General features: G+C 42.8%; 2 protein-coding genes across 2 annotated transcripts; both read left to right on the forward strand.

Annotated features, from left to right (window-relative positions):
• Positions 1 to 1048: 1048 nt before the first annotated feature.
• On the forward strand, positions 1049 to 2094 carry cga (glycoprotein hormones, alpha polypeptide). The gene is made up of 4 exons (XM_029139728.2): positions 1049 to 1202; positions 1289 to 1400; positions 1542 to 1726; positions 1831 to 2094. Exons 1-4 carry the CDS (start codon positions 1176 to 1178, stop codon positions 1903 to 1905), a joined length of 399 nt encoding a protein of 132 aa, XP_028995561.1. The 5' UTR covers positions 1049 to 1175; the 3' UTR covers positions 1906 to 2094.
• Positions 2095 to 2610: 516 nt separating this feature from the next.
• On the forward strand, positions 2611 to 13574 carry znf292a (zinc finger protein 292a). The gene is made up of 8 exons (XM_029139577.3): positions 2611 to 2945; positions 4654 to 4808; positions 5448 to 5526; positions 5691 to 5826; positions 5936 to 6138; positions 6425 to 6561; positions 6794 to 6935; positions 7017 to 13574. Exons 1-8 carry the CDS (start codon positions 2796 to 2798, stop codon positions 13137 to 13139), a joined length of 7125 nt encoding a protein of 2374 aa, XP_028995410.1. The 5' UTR covers positions 2611 to 2795; the 3' UTR covers positions 13140 to 13574.
• The last annotated feature ends 499 nt before the right edge of the window (positions 13575 to 14073 follow it).

Raw genomic sequence — 14073 nt, forward strand, 5'->3', positions numbered from 1 at the left:
AAGGTGCAACAAAGGTCACTGGGACAGAGAGAAGCATCTCTTTCAGCTCATCCACCTTTTTTGAATGAACTAATTCAGATTGGACGTTCAACACCCCTCCACTCAGGTGTCAGATATCTTAAACATCTCATTACATCTCCAGGGTCAGACACTCAGCACAGCTGATTCACTCATCAGTCCACTACAGTATGTTGTAAAAAACAAACACGTATGATACAAAGTTATTCTGGTGAACCTAAAGCTAACGTGTGATAACTAATCTTTTTGCACTCCTATTAATAGGAATGTAAATTGGTGTCACATTACACATGTGGTTTAAGATGTGTTACAGTTTTAGAACAACAACTACAGTACAAACAAGACAAAAAGGTCTAAACATCCCATCCTCCACACTTATTAAATTACGAGTCTTATTATCACCGGCGTTGTGTTGGTGATAAATCCTTGGGCTAAGACTCGCAAGGACACAGGACAGGGGCACTTCAGTAAACACAAAATAAATTCATATTCATCCTTGACATTTCAAATGCTGGTGGCAGATAGCTGGATACTCCACGAGGAGCTGTCTAATAACTCTCCATTAAGTCACGGTTTCTTCCAACTTCTCCACTTGAGTGTGAAATTATAGATATAACGAGACACAACATAGAAAGAAACAATCAGTCTAGATGTACTGTGGTTATTACGCTTGTATATAAACAATATTTCCAATTTTCAGTAAATATTGTACACATTACAAAACTGGACATGTGGAAAAACAAAATATAGAACTTTCATTTTTTGAATCAAATCAATGTTTGAAAATAAAAGAGAGGCTTTAACCTGCTGCTTGTACAAATGTTCCCCTTGCAGTTCACCCAAAAGGCAAAGAAAAATCCTAAACTAATGACCCTCGTTTGCTGTGACATGACAAATAATAACAACCGTCAGTTACCAAGTAACAAAAGCCCAGGGATTACGTGTATCATCAATAATCAGGACGGAAGGATGATGGAAGTATGTTTTGACTTCCCTTGTTTTTGTGCTATAAAGGGATTATGAGAAGAAGCAAAGTGGCCAGTGAATCAGCGAGATCATTGATAAGGTTGGTAGGTTTCACCTGCCAGGAACGCTGGTATAAAAGGAGACGGACTTGCAGACCGTGTCACTACAAAGGAGACGCGTGAAGAGGCACAATGAAGGGGAAAGTGTCTCTCAGCATAGTAATGCTCTACATCTGCATCTGACTTGTGCACTCACACATTTTTCATTCACTGCTCTTTGACTGACCATCTCCTCTTGTCTCTAGGTATCGGCTGTGACAACAATGGGCTCAGGGAAGTCAGCTGGTCTGTCTCTTCTACTCTTGTCTTTCCTTCTGTACGTAGCTGATTCTTACCCCAACATTGACTTTTCCAATGGTAAGACGTGTTTAGATTGAACTTCCCTATTGTTTATACTAAATGTATAAAATAAAAGCTCAGTTGTTCTGCCGTCATAGTGGTCCAAACTTTCTGTGATTCATAGCTTGCACTTGTGAATCCATCGTCGTGTTTCTCTAGTGGGCTGTGAGGAATGCGCGCTGAAAAAAAACAACGTGTTCTCCAGAGATCGTCCAGTTTACCAGTGCATGGGCTGCTGCTTCTCCAGAGCTTACCCGACGCCCCTCAAGGCCATGAGGACAATGACTATTCCAAAGAACATCACCTCAGAGGCAACGTGCTGCGTCGCCAAACACAGCTACGAGGTACCGCTACACACTGATACCTAGAACCACAGTGCATATCCTCGCTGGTGATATGTGTTGATATTCATTTTAGTTTCTTCTTTTGCATTATTTTCTCTTTTTAGATTGAGGTGGCTGGAATAAGGGTGAGAAACCATACGGGCTGCCACTGCAGCACCTGCTATTTTCATAAGATATGAGAGATGGAAAGTAGAGGCCAGTCTTGTTTCTGTGTAGCAAGATAATATTTTTGTAGCAAATCTACGTCTGTGGCGTGTTCTTTGTCTGTATTTTGGTCTTAATAGATGTGTATGATAAATTGTAGCCTGAAAAGCAATTCAAATGTGCACTCACTGTATGTATTGTGCATTAAAAGTCCACGCATTATGCTTTCTGTGTAGTAGTATTTGTGGGGAGTTACAATGTATGTATGAAGCTTTACAACAATTAACACTTTGTTTTCACACATCTAAAACCTATGGAACATTAAATTAGTAATAATTGTTTAATGGTGTCATAATAAATCATCATGTTTAAGACATTTTAATATTATTACACAATAATAATAACATAATGAAAAAACAACAACAGTTTGCCATCACTAGTTATAATACAGTTAAATGGTTAATTAGATGCTTTTAGGTTTCAGCTGCCTGCTGCCTGTTTGAGCATATGTGCACTAATTCAGGTCACCCTGAACCAGGATTGTAGTGAGGTCGATCCTACGCACTGCATGTGATGTGAACATCTGGAGGCCGGTTAATGGGTTCTTGTAAAATAAAATATCACAGTGCCGTCCCTGGTGATGCATGCTCCATTGTGATGGTCAGAGCAACCCCGCAGTAACTCTGCGTGGCCGGGGCGACACCGCCACCTCCGCCGAGCTGCGACCGTCCGGCGAGCGAACGCGCCTCGTCCCGTCCGTGGGCGCAGCGTGATTGTGCGTCGCCGCGGAGCCATGCACGCGTCGTGGCCATCGGGGCTAAAGTGTGGGGCCACCGTGTGCTCTCCCCTCCCCCCTTGCGTGCGCGTGCGTGTGCTAGCCTGGTAGCGTAACATCTGTGCGTACGCGGTCGTGATTGTTGTGAAGATGGCGGAGGGGGAGACAGAGAAGGAATATGACACACGGAAAGCTACCGAGGACCTCCGGGAGCGGTTCCACGGTCTGACCGCAGCTTTGAAGGAAAGTCCACAGTCTCCGCTGGAAGCCTCCCTCCATTTCTGCCAGGAGTTTTGCCAGGTTAGCCCGTTCTCCTGCTGCCCATCCAGGGCAGCCTGCAGCCCCTCTGGCTTCCTGGCCGAGGATGCGCGTCTACGTTTGCTACAACAATGTAGCTAAGGGGCTAGCTGCCGTGCTAGCTGCCTGGCATTAGGAGCGGAGGAAAAAATGCCCTCGCCGGGTTTGAGGCGTCCACTCAGTGATGTTGGCCGGCGCCGTGCACTTATTTGCAAAGTCTCACTGTCCACGCGCCGAGAAGTTCTACCAATGGGCGCGCACCGTGCACGTATTACCCGTATTTTCCAGGCCAGATGGCTAATAGCAGATGAATGCTGCTAGCTGGTATGCAGGGTCCCCCTGTCCTGTGCAGTGGTCATGCTGTGCAAAAAAATGGATAGCTACGTTAGCGAGGTTTCACCGGGCGATTGCACCGATATGCACGGGATCAAACGCAGCCGAAAACGCTCTTAAATGGCCACAACGCTCGCGTTTGTTCAGGTTTCACCTTGGTTTTGTAGTGGGTTATTTTTGTGGAGCTGTTTTATTGTGCCGAGAGATCAATGATCCTTTCAAGGTGCTAGCCAAGGCCTTTTGAACTAATTAATACAGCTAACCTCATTACCGGGGGTGTTTATTATAGTCACGTAGGACTATAGGAGAAAATGTGTAATTAATGTCGGCGTTGGAGCCACCGAACAGCCTGCAGCTGCCCGAGACAGTGATTTAAAGGAAATGTGAGGCAGTGGTCACTGACTCCATTACACATCCTCCTCATTAATTTGCCCTGACCACGTAAATATCATGCGAGGTCTCCATTTACCTGCGGTGCAGCAAATGTCACTGTCGCTGCACCAAACTAGTGCGAGATGGCTGGTTGTTTTTATGTGTTCCACATCAGCTGCCCCGTTGTGAGAAAATGCATTCAGTGCAAAAGTTACATAAGGAAGAGGAAAAAAAAAGCGGACGAACATCGGGCTGTGAGCCGTTACATTAGGATGGAGGTTCATCTCTATGGCACATCTGCAACATCAGTTCAGGATGAAATGCGTCTGAATACTGTGTGAATCAAACGCAGGGATGTTTAAATCATGCAGGTTATGTTAGTCTTGTTGAAGGGGGAACCAGAGTGAGGAGCATATGGGAAATAAAAATCCCATCTCCATAAGTTCGGTGCATTATTGCCTTTAGCACATGGTTTAAATATGTAATCAGTGTAAAGTAGCAGGGAATGTTTATTTTTTTATTGTCTGACATCCCGGGATTATTGCTTGATATTATATCTAGAAAGCTAAATTGAATTTGTCCTGTATTATTCCTTCCAGTGCATCAGTCATATTTTTAATTGTAATTACAGTGTCACAAACTTGTGGGCAGTATCTTTTAATCATTTACTTTTATTTTTTCTTTTTACTTTTAACTTACTTACTTCAAAACAACAATTCTGTCAGGAAAAACATTTCCACATTTGTTTTCCCATCCAGGCTCATCCCAATCATTCATTTTACAGTAATGTAGAATAGACATAAACCTAATCCTCAGCCTTGGGAAGCTCTAAATAGAACATTTTGACTTGTTGATAGACTTCATAACTGTCTGTTTGTTTTAACATTACAAAGATTGTAATCATTTATTCATATTGTTTGTCTGCATATTTGGAAGCACTGCACTCTTAAGTTTAGTTTTAGCATGACTTTATTTTTGTTTTCATTGTGGTACTTTGTTTTTCCAGGTTCTTGTGGAACATGCAGGCCGTTGGAAAACTGACGAGGATCCACTGCCTTTGCTGGAGGTCTACACTGTGGCCATCCTCAGCTTTGCTAAGGCAGCCCCCTGTCTCTCCTCCGAATGTGAAAACGTGCCACTCCTACTTGAAAAGTTAGCACTGTGAGTAGCAGCTATTACGAGTTTGGATGTGCACAGAACATTAAGACTCTGGCGAGACCACTGCTATAGGCCAACTATGATGAATTAACATACAAAGTAAAAGAATGCATAATATTCAAGTATAAAAAAAAAATCCCAGGGGGAATGTTGAGAAGTTTGTAAATAGTTTTAAAACAGTCAGCTATTCACATAACAAAGTCTTGAAGTTCTGAAGCTGAAGTCCTTGAGGCAGTAATACAGAATAGAAATGTAGGCTACCTCATGGAGTGTCGACATATTTGGGATGAGCTGCAAAATGAAGTTTGCACGTGCACAAAAAGAAGCAAATCAATGTCAGCTATTATTAATGTCAAGCATGTTACCCAACCCAGGATCAGTTTCAGAATAATCATTTGTAACTTTTAGGCTGTGTGATTATTCATTATTACTGTGTCATAAACTATTTATTAACATGTGCGTGTGTTTCAGTTAATGCTGATATGCAGCCTGTATATTCTAATTATTATCATCTGATTTTTTTGTAAATCAACACACTCGTTTTGTGAAAAGGTCTCGTTGTATGGGTTCCGATATCTGTGAAGTGTGTGCACATCCTTGACCTAAATGTTGCTTTAACAAATGCCTGTGTTGGATACACAGGAGCTGTGCGGAGCTGCTGCTCTTACTGCCCCAGCATGTCCCTGGTGCCTTATGGGAGGAGTTTCAGTCCTCCATGAAGGTCAGTATATTTTTCTGGCTTATTTTGGCCATAAAAAGAAAATAAATGATTGAATAAAATGCTCTTGGCCTGTAGGTTCTTCTTTAGAGGGCAATATGCAAAGTCAAATTGAAAAAGTGTGACTGCTTTTAGTTTAGCATCATATATTTTTGTCTTCTGTTCAGTTGGCACACAGCCTTTTGCAAGAAAGTGGGAACACACAGCTTTGCCCACTCTCAGCTCTGGTGCAACAGGACGGCGTCTGGTCCAACACCACACTAAGCAGCATCTTGTCTAATCAAACCCCTCAGAGTGAGCAAGGTCAGTCATCACTATATATTGATTTTGACACACATATTGTGCTTTATTATTTGCTCTCCTGCAGTTTCTCAAAACTTGCGTCTAATAATTTTTACTGTGTGTCTCCCAGTTCATGAGTATTTGGAGTTGGAAGGTCCCACACTCCTTAACATGAGAATAAAGCACCTAATCAAAGTGGACAGTCTTGAAAAAGCTGCTGTACTTGCAAAGGTTTGCTCAGAGTACCCGGGATATGAAGGAAAAGGCAACTTCAAACAGACTTACTTGCTTTGCATCTGCATGACAAAAAGTCAGGAGCAGCTAATGGAAGAGGTAAGAAAAAAGACACAACAATAGTGTTTGTAGTTTACAGTAAGCCATGAAGCTTGACAATTGAACAAGCAGCTAAAAGAACAGGTTAGTAATCATAAGCCAAATCAATTAAATGAAATGATTTTGATCTTTTAAAAGTTAATTTAGGTCGCAGTGTTCATTAAACTAAACTTGGCTTTCTCAAAACTTAACTACAGCCTAATCCAACAAATAAATTTAATTGCTTAGTACTTAAGTGATATTTGTTGATTCTGTTGATGTTTGATTCTATTGTTTTTCCAAATAGATTGCATCAATAGACTGTAAAGATGCTCTTGAAATGATCTGCAACTTGGAGTCAGAGGGCGATGAGAAAGGAGCTCTGTGCTTATGCTCTGCCTTTCTCAAGCGACAGCTTCTTCAAGGAGATGTTTACTGTGCCTGGTAAGTGTTTGTTTCAGGTAAATGCTCTGAGAACACTTTATACACTTTCTCTTTTTTTAGCAGTGCAGTAGCAAATGTTTTATTGAAATGCATTTTTTTTCTCCCACAAAGATTTCTCCTACTTCCTAGTAGTGTTATACAGAAAATACATTGTTTTGTAAGTTTTTCCTCCCGGAAAATTTTAATGATTTCAAAAAGAAAATTAAGAGGTGTTATCTTTATGATGTTGCAGGGAGCTCACACTGTTCTGGAGTAAGTTACTCATGCGTTTAGAGTCATCTGCTGAAGCTTTTCTGGGACACAGCAAAGAGATGGCTCTTCTCTGCAGAAATGTCTGTCACATTCTGTTTCTCATCAAAGTTATCCAAAATGAGGTAAGTAATGTACTCTGATTATTTGTTGCTAACAGAGGAACCATTAGACATAAATGAGATGACTTCTCTTTATCTCTATAGGTTGAAGAGGTGGGACTTCCAGTGTGTGTGGAAATGTGTATTCAAGCTCTGAAAATGACCTCCAGTGACCATAAAGACAGCAAGTCTACTATCTGCAAGACTATTTTCTGCCTCTTGCCAACTGATCTTGAGGTTAAGCGTGCATGCCAGCTGACAGAGTTCCTCCTCCAACCTACCGTTGACTCGTATTATGCTGTGGAGTCACTGTACAATGAACCTGACCAAAAGCCCGAAGAGGATGGAAGTCTACCAGTTCCCAATTCCTTACGCTGTGAGTTATTGCTGGCCTTGAAGACACAGTGGCCTTTTGATCCGGAGTTCTGGGACTGGAAAACACTGAAACGCAACTGCTTGGCACTGATGGGTGAGGAGGCAGCTATTGTGTCATCCATTGACACGCTCAATGACACAGATGAACAAGATGTGGAAACTTCTCTTGGCAAGCTCCCTGAATACAAAGACCTGGAGGATTTTCTGTTGACCACTACAAACGAACTCAATGAAATCACGGACGAAAGAGAAAAAAACAGAGAGGCTAAGAAACTTAGGGAGCAGGGTTTTGTGTCTGCTCGGTTCAGAAACTGGCGAGCCTACATGCAGTACTGTGTTTTGTGTGACAAGGAGTTCCTGGGTCACAGAATCGTTCGGCACGCTCAGAAGCATTTCAAAGATGGCATGTATCTCTGTCCAATTTGTGCTGATAGTTTTGAAAGCAGGGAGGTTTTAGAGCCACATGTAGCATCCCACGTAAAGCAATCATGCAAAGAAAGACTAGCTGCAATGAAAGCTGCGCGGAAGGTAACTAGACCACCTCAGTCCTCAAAAAGTCTGTCAACAAATGTAAAGGTTGTTGCCAAGACAAGCGTGAGCCCCGTTAAATCTGAATCTCAGATTGGCGAGCAATTGGCTTCACCAGTTCAAACAGACCCAGCTACGTCTGACCCACAGATTAGTCAGGACTGTTTCTGTCCTGTTAAAAACTGTTCCAAGGCTTTCAAGTTTTTCCGTAACCTTATGGCTCATGTCAGATCCCACAAGGACGATGAAGAGGCCATGAGGTTTTTAGAGATACAAAAGCAGAAAGTGGTGTGCCAGTATTGCAGACGGCAGTTTGTTAATGTCCGACATCTTAATGATCATTTGCAGATGCATTGTGGCAGCAAACCATACATCTGCATACAATTGGATTGCAAGGCTAACTTCAACTCAAATTCTGAGCTGCTTATGCATCGAAAAACACACACAGAGTTTAAGGCCCAGTGCATGTTCCCTAACTGTGGCCAGGTTTTCAGCGAGGCCTACTTATTGTATGATCACGAGGCTCAGCACTACCTTACGTACACCTGTCAAACTGATAACTGTGGCAAAATATTCTACTCGCAGTCCCAGTTTTTGTCTCACCAAGAGAATCACAATGCAAATGTTGTAGTAAACAATTTAACCATCGCAGACCAACCCCCCACTGTCACTCCTAATATTGGGCCACCACTCGAGAGCCCCTCGAGGAAAGACGATATTTGCTCAGCTGTTACTTGTGTTGAAAAAATGAATACAGATATTTATATGAAGGAAGCATCGAAGGCAAGCGCATCACCGTGTAGATCGCCAGAGGCTGCTAAGGAGCTTGTTTCAGTGAGAGTAAAACACTCGATTGAAAGCATGCTGAATCCAGCGGGAGACCCTGAAATCAAATACCCAGACAAATGCTACACTCCTCTGACAAACCCCACTCCTGCGCCTGCCGATCCGAAACCACCACCTGAGGCTCTACAGGTGCAATGTAGTGTTGCTGGGCAAGGTGAAATTCCCCCAGTATATCCGGTCCCCAGTGCGGCAAACCCAGTGACAAGTCAGCAGGCTGAGGGGCAAATTGTACAAAATAATGAACCTCCAAAAGCAATGCCGCAAATAATTTCTTCAGGTCAAATTAAGACAGAAATTCCTTGCTCGCTACAGGGATATCCTTCTAGCACTCCTGCTGTTACTGCTCCTAGTGAAGAGAACATGCATTGCTGCCCATATAATGACTGTACAAGGGCATACAGTACTAACAAAAGTCTGTCTAGGCACGTGAAAAAGCAGCATCCTGAGATATTTGAAGACTGGAAGCTGGCAAAGAAATATAACAAAGTGGCAAAAATTACAGCAAAAAAAGCCCCAAGTGGACCAGTTTCACAGACTCCGCCTCAGAACCCCGCGAACAGGCTGTCCAGTCAGCCAGGACCTCTATGCAACAAACCTGGAATACAACAAATGGATTACCCAGTGGGATGCTCAACCTCACCTGCCCAGTGTTACCCTGGATCGATGGAGCCTGTGCCTATCACTCCAATGGTGAACCCCACTCTGTACCCATCATGGGGAAACCTGAACAGCTCTGGGGGCATGATGCAGTCAGATGTCTCCCAGCCATGGTCTTCACCGCCAATGAATAATTGCTATCCAGATGCCTTCAACATGAATGAGTACCCCTCCCGCAGCTACCCTCAGTGGCAGGCAGACCCGTACCAAACCACCGCATCCCTCCCGTCTGATAGAGACCATTCAGTGGCAGCGCTACATGGTCCCTCTGTTTCACATGCTCCTTCAGATTCCAGTTTGATGTCTCAGTATGTGTCTAGTTCTCTGATGCTTGACAATGGAGGACAGATGCATAATGGAGGGCAGCAATATGGACTTGTACACCCTGAGGGTGGCGGGGAAGGCAGAGATGTGAGAAAAAGTAGCGCAAGCATGACAGGACAGTTGGATAATGGAAACAGCATCTCAACTGTCGACAGCCTCCCTGAGGGAAGTTACCACACTACATATGCTCAGAGCGAGAACTCTTGTCTCACTCAAGGCTCATCAGTTGATATTCCTATGAAATGTCTGACCCCTGAGGCGCATATTGCATTAAAGACTGAAATCATAAAAACTGATAGTATGTCAGGTTCTGGCTATGATCAGAGGGACAACTCTGTGGACGGCATGCTCAGTCCACACAGTGGCATTCCAACAGATTTCTCGTATGAGGAGGACTGTCCCAATGCTGACTGCGAGCCCAACCCCTCAGATGAAAAAAGCAACGAGCCTGAAATGCAGAAAGGGAAGCGCAGCAGGTTGAGCAAGCGAACCAAATGGCCAGCAATCTTTAAGGACGGCAAAGTCATTTGCAGGAGGTGCTTCCGAGAGTTCACCAGCACCAAATCCCTAGGAGGTCACCTATCCAAACGCTCCCAGTGCAGACCTCTGGATGAAATCGACCTGACGGCTGATCTGCCAACATCATTTCTTGATTTTCTTAATGACCCGCACGTCCCTGACACTAATGGAGCAATTTTTAGCATGTCAAATGGGGATTTCTCACAAGAATCTAGTAGTTTGACCACTTTGACTTCACCTATGATGTTGAAGCAGGAACCCCAAAATACAAATATAGCAGACTTTACAAACTCCTTCCCAGTTTCTACTGAAAACCAACAGGAGAAAGCTGTAGATTTGGTTAATTCAGCCCTGACTGTATCATATCAAGAGGATCACTTGATGGAAATTTCACATGCCTTTCAAAGATTGGATTTAATTGAGGCTGCACAGGGCAAGATGCGAGGTGCACTGTCCTTAGAGCAAGGTGTCAGTCACTGTAGCCCAGCCCCTGACACCGAAAAAGCTAAAGTAGTCAGTAAAAGTGATGACAAGCCCTCTGAAAAGGTACCTAAACCTTTTAAATGTGATCAGGATGATTGTGAGTACTCGTTCATGACAAAGGAGGCGCTATTTAAACACTTGAGCAAAATGCATGATTACTCCAGTGAAATGATAGAAGAGCTAAAAAGAACACCCTCCAAGCTGTCACCATATCCTTGTCAAATCTGCCCCAAAACATTCACCAGAACAACTGGGTTGAGAATTCATTATGAGAAAGTTCATCGATTAGGAAAGGCAGAAATGCAGAAGCTAAAGATCAGTGCTCGAAACAGGCGTGCGTTTAGGCTTAACAAAGAGGAAAATTGTATGAGTCGCACTTCCACTGATGCCAGCACCAGTCGCACAACAGCAGCTATGCCTAATATTAAACAAGAACCGCTTGACATTGCAATTGCACCGCAGACAGAAAAGAATTCAGAAACTCCTCAGATCACTTCACCGAGGGCTGTAGACAAAGAGGGCTGTGCACATGACGCTTCAACTGTTACACAACTACCATCACCTCAACACTACTTGAATGACAGGTCACTTGGTGAGGTGGCACCAGCTCCCGAACGAAACACAGAGAAACCTCAAGAGGTTGGTTTAAACCAGGCTCCAGACGCGAAACAGAATCCCAGCTTAAAGGAGAAACTCTGTCCAAGCAAAGCCAAGGATCGAGGCAGGCCAGATGCACCTTTGAAAAAAGAGCTCAAACACAGCCCTGTGACGCCATGTGCGTCATCTTCTCCAGAGAAACCCAGCAGCTCCAAAAACACACCCACAAAGGATGAATTCCAGAGGAAAGAGAAACTTCAGAAAAGGCTGAGCCTCAAATTGTGCGACGCAGATAACGCCTACAGTCCATATAGACCGTACCGCTGTGTTCATGAAGGATGCACCGCAGCATTCACCATCCAGCACAATCTGATCCTTCACTACAGGGCCATGCACCAGGCATCCCTGCCTGATGACAAGACTGAGCCTGACCCTGAAATGACTAGTGTTACTAATGGACAGGAGGACTGTCAAGACATGGTAAAAGATAATGAAGTTAGGTGTCAAGTGAAAAACTGTTCAAGGGTGTTCATGGGAATCACAAGGTTGGTGCAGCATTATCTTCTTCTCCACAAGTTCACCCGCGACAAAGCTACGGCCATGATGGCCAGCATGACCATAGGGACGTTCAACTGTGACAGGCCAGAGTGCGCTCTCCCCTTCAACTCTGTGGAAAAGTACATTGAGCACATTAAGAATTACCATAAAGAAATTGCCATTTCCGAGAGTGGCTCAGTCGACCCGACTTTCAAATGCGAGTATGAAGGATGTGACCGCGTTTACACTACAAAATCAAACCTTCTCCGTCACCTGATCAAAAAGCACGATTATGTTTATGATCCCAAAACAAGTGACGGAAGAAGGTCTAAATCTGTGGGCCTCTTCCCAGGGGTTACCAATGGGAAAGAAAATGTAGAAAACAAATTCAAAGTGAAGAAGAAAAACACTAAAAAGAAAGATTTGAAGTCTATTGAACATTGGACTAGTTTTGGAAAACCTACACTAAAATCCCACGAAGAAGCATCAGCCATGTGCACAAAGAAGTCCGCCTTGCAGTATCCATGCATGATCGTTGGCTGTGATGCAGTGGAACGGGCTGAAAGAAACATTTTTAAGCATTACACCACCCATGGCCTCACAGAGCGATACATTGAAGACCAGCGGAGCCAGTTCATTTTCTGCAAAAAGTACTCGCGTGCCAGGTTCAAAGACGCAGAGAAATCGGAGGGTGCGTCAGGCTCATCTTCCGAGGAGACCGAGCCAGAAGACGCTCAAACACCCAGTGACCAAAAGACTGATGAGATGATGGATAGAATACGCCAAGACGACGGCAAGCTGTCCAACGACGATAGTGCAGATTCACAAGCTTCCAATGGGGCCGAAGGAGGCGTTAAAAGGGGCCGTCCCAGAAAACCTGCACAACCTAAACCAGCTTGTCCAGAGAGGATGCAGACACTTCGACACCGATCGACTGTTAACAGTTCAAGAGAGAATTCAAATCCTGGTACCCCTTTAGCTCAAGAACAACGTGACGACGGGGTCATGCCGGGCACTTTCAAGCCTTTAGGACTTGAGGATTCCTTCCTTAAGTTTTTGGAAACCTCAGAGTCAACCCAGACTTCGAAACGCAAATTAAGTGACAAATCTAGTGCTGAACTACCGTCCAAAAGACAACTAACTCATAAACAAAAATCTGTGGTGAAAAATAAAATAACTGATGAATTTAGAGGCTGTGAAAATCTCGTAGACTTCAGAAATCCCCTAAATCTCAAATCTGTGAGCAATGTCAAGATTGTCATGGATAAAACATTTTCAGACGGTGCTGATCTCCTGCTGAAGCAGCTACAAGACATGAGGCCCATAGTCATAATAAAAAAGTGGCTTTATAGTGGATCATAGCTTAATATTTTGTTTTTAACTCAATCTCACTCAGGATTTGAGAAGTTATGCTGCAGAATGGTTTGTGTGATAATGCATCAGATTTCCAGCTGTTAACAGTAATGGTCACAGTAACAATGAAATGGCCTATTTTGTACGTAATAAAAAAAATGTCTCGGATGATTTTAAGTATGTATGTTAGTTATAATAACCAGGTAATCTATAGGGCATAGATTTTAGAAACATGTTTGTATTTATGCTTAGTACTGAATTTCTTTTTTTTTTTTTTTGCTAAATGGAGACTTTTAAAGAAAAACTATGTTTTTATATATCCCTATGGGATTTCAAGTTCCGTTTGTATTTATTTTATCATTTTTCAACACTAGTAGACCTATCTGTAATATTTACATGTCTTCCACAAAGTGTTCAATAAAATGTTACTGGTTTTTTTTGTAAGGTTTCGACTGCATCTCTGTATTTTTTCTCAGACTGCTGGGTTCCTATACGCTGACTAACCGTAACATGACACAGGATTATTAATCCTCTGCTTTTTACAAGACTTAATGTGCTAGAACTTGTTTGTAGCACGATTTTTAAGCAGTCTACTTTGTAAAAAAGATTATAAGATCATTTTGTGTAGTTCAGAAAATAGTATTAATACGGATTTGTATGTATTAATAATTAAAAAAAATATTGCAATTGCAAAGGTGCTAGATGTAAACAGTGTTTTAAGTGAAGGTGCAAGAACTCTCCTAAATAAATACTAATACAGTTTAACATCTATTAGTGTAGAGGCTTGTTTGTTTGCTTTTGTACTTCAATAACTTTGAATTAAAAATTGTAAAAAAAAAAGTGTAAATGGGACTTTACACGTGGTTAATTGCCAAACCACTGCAAAGTCTTTTACAATTAAATGAGACTACTGCATATACCACCTAATTAATGAGACCTAAAA

Source organism: Betta splendens, chromosome 22 (assembly GCF_900634795.4).
Source record: "Betta splendens chromosome 22, fBetSpl5.4, whole genome shotgun sequence".
Lineage (NCBI taxonomy): Eukaryota > Metazoa > Chordata > Actinopteri > Anabantiformes > Osphronemidae > Betta > Betta splendens.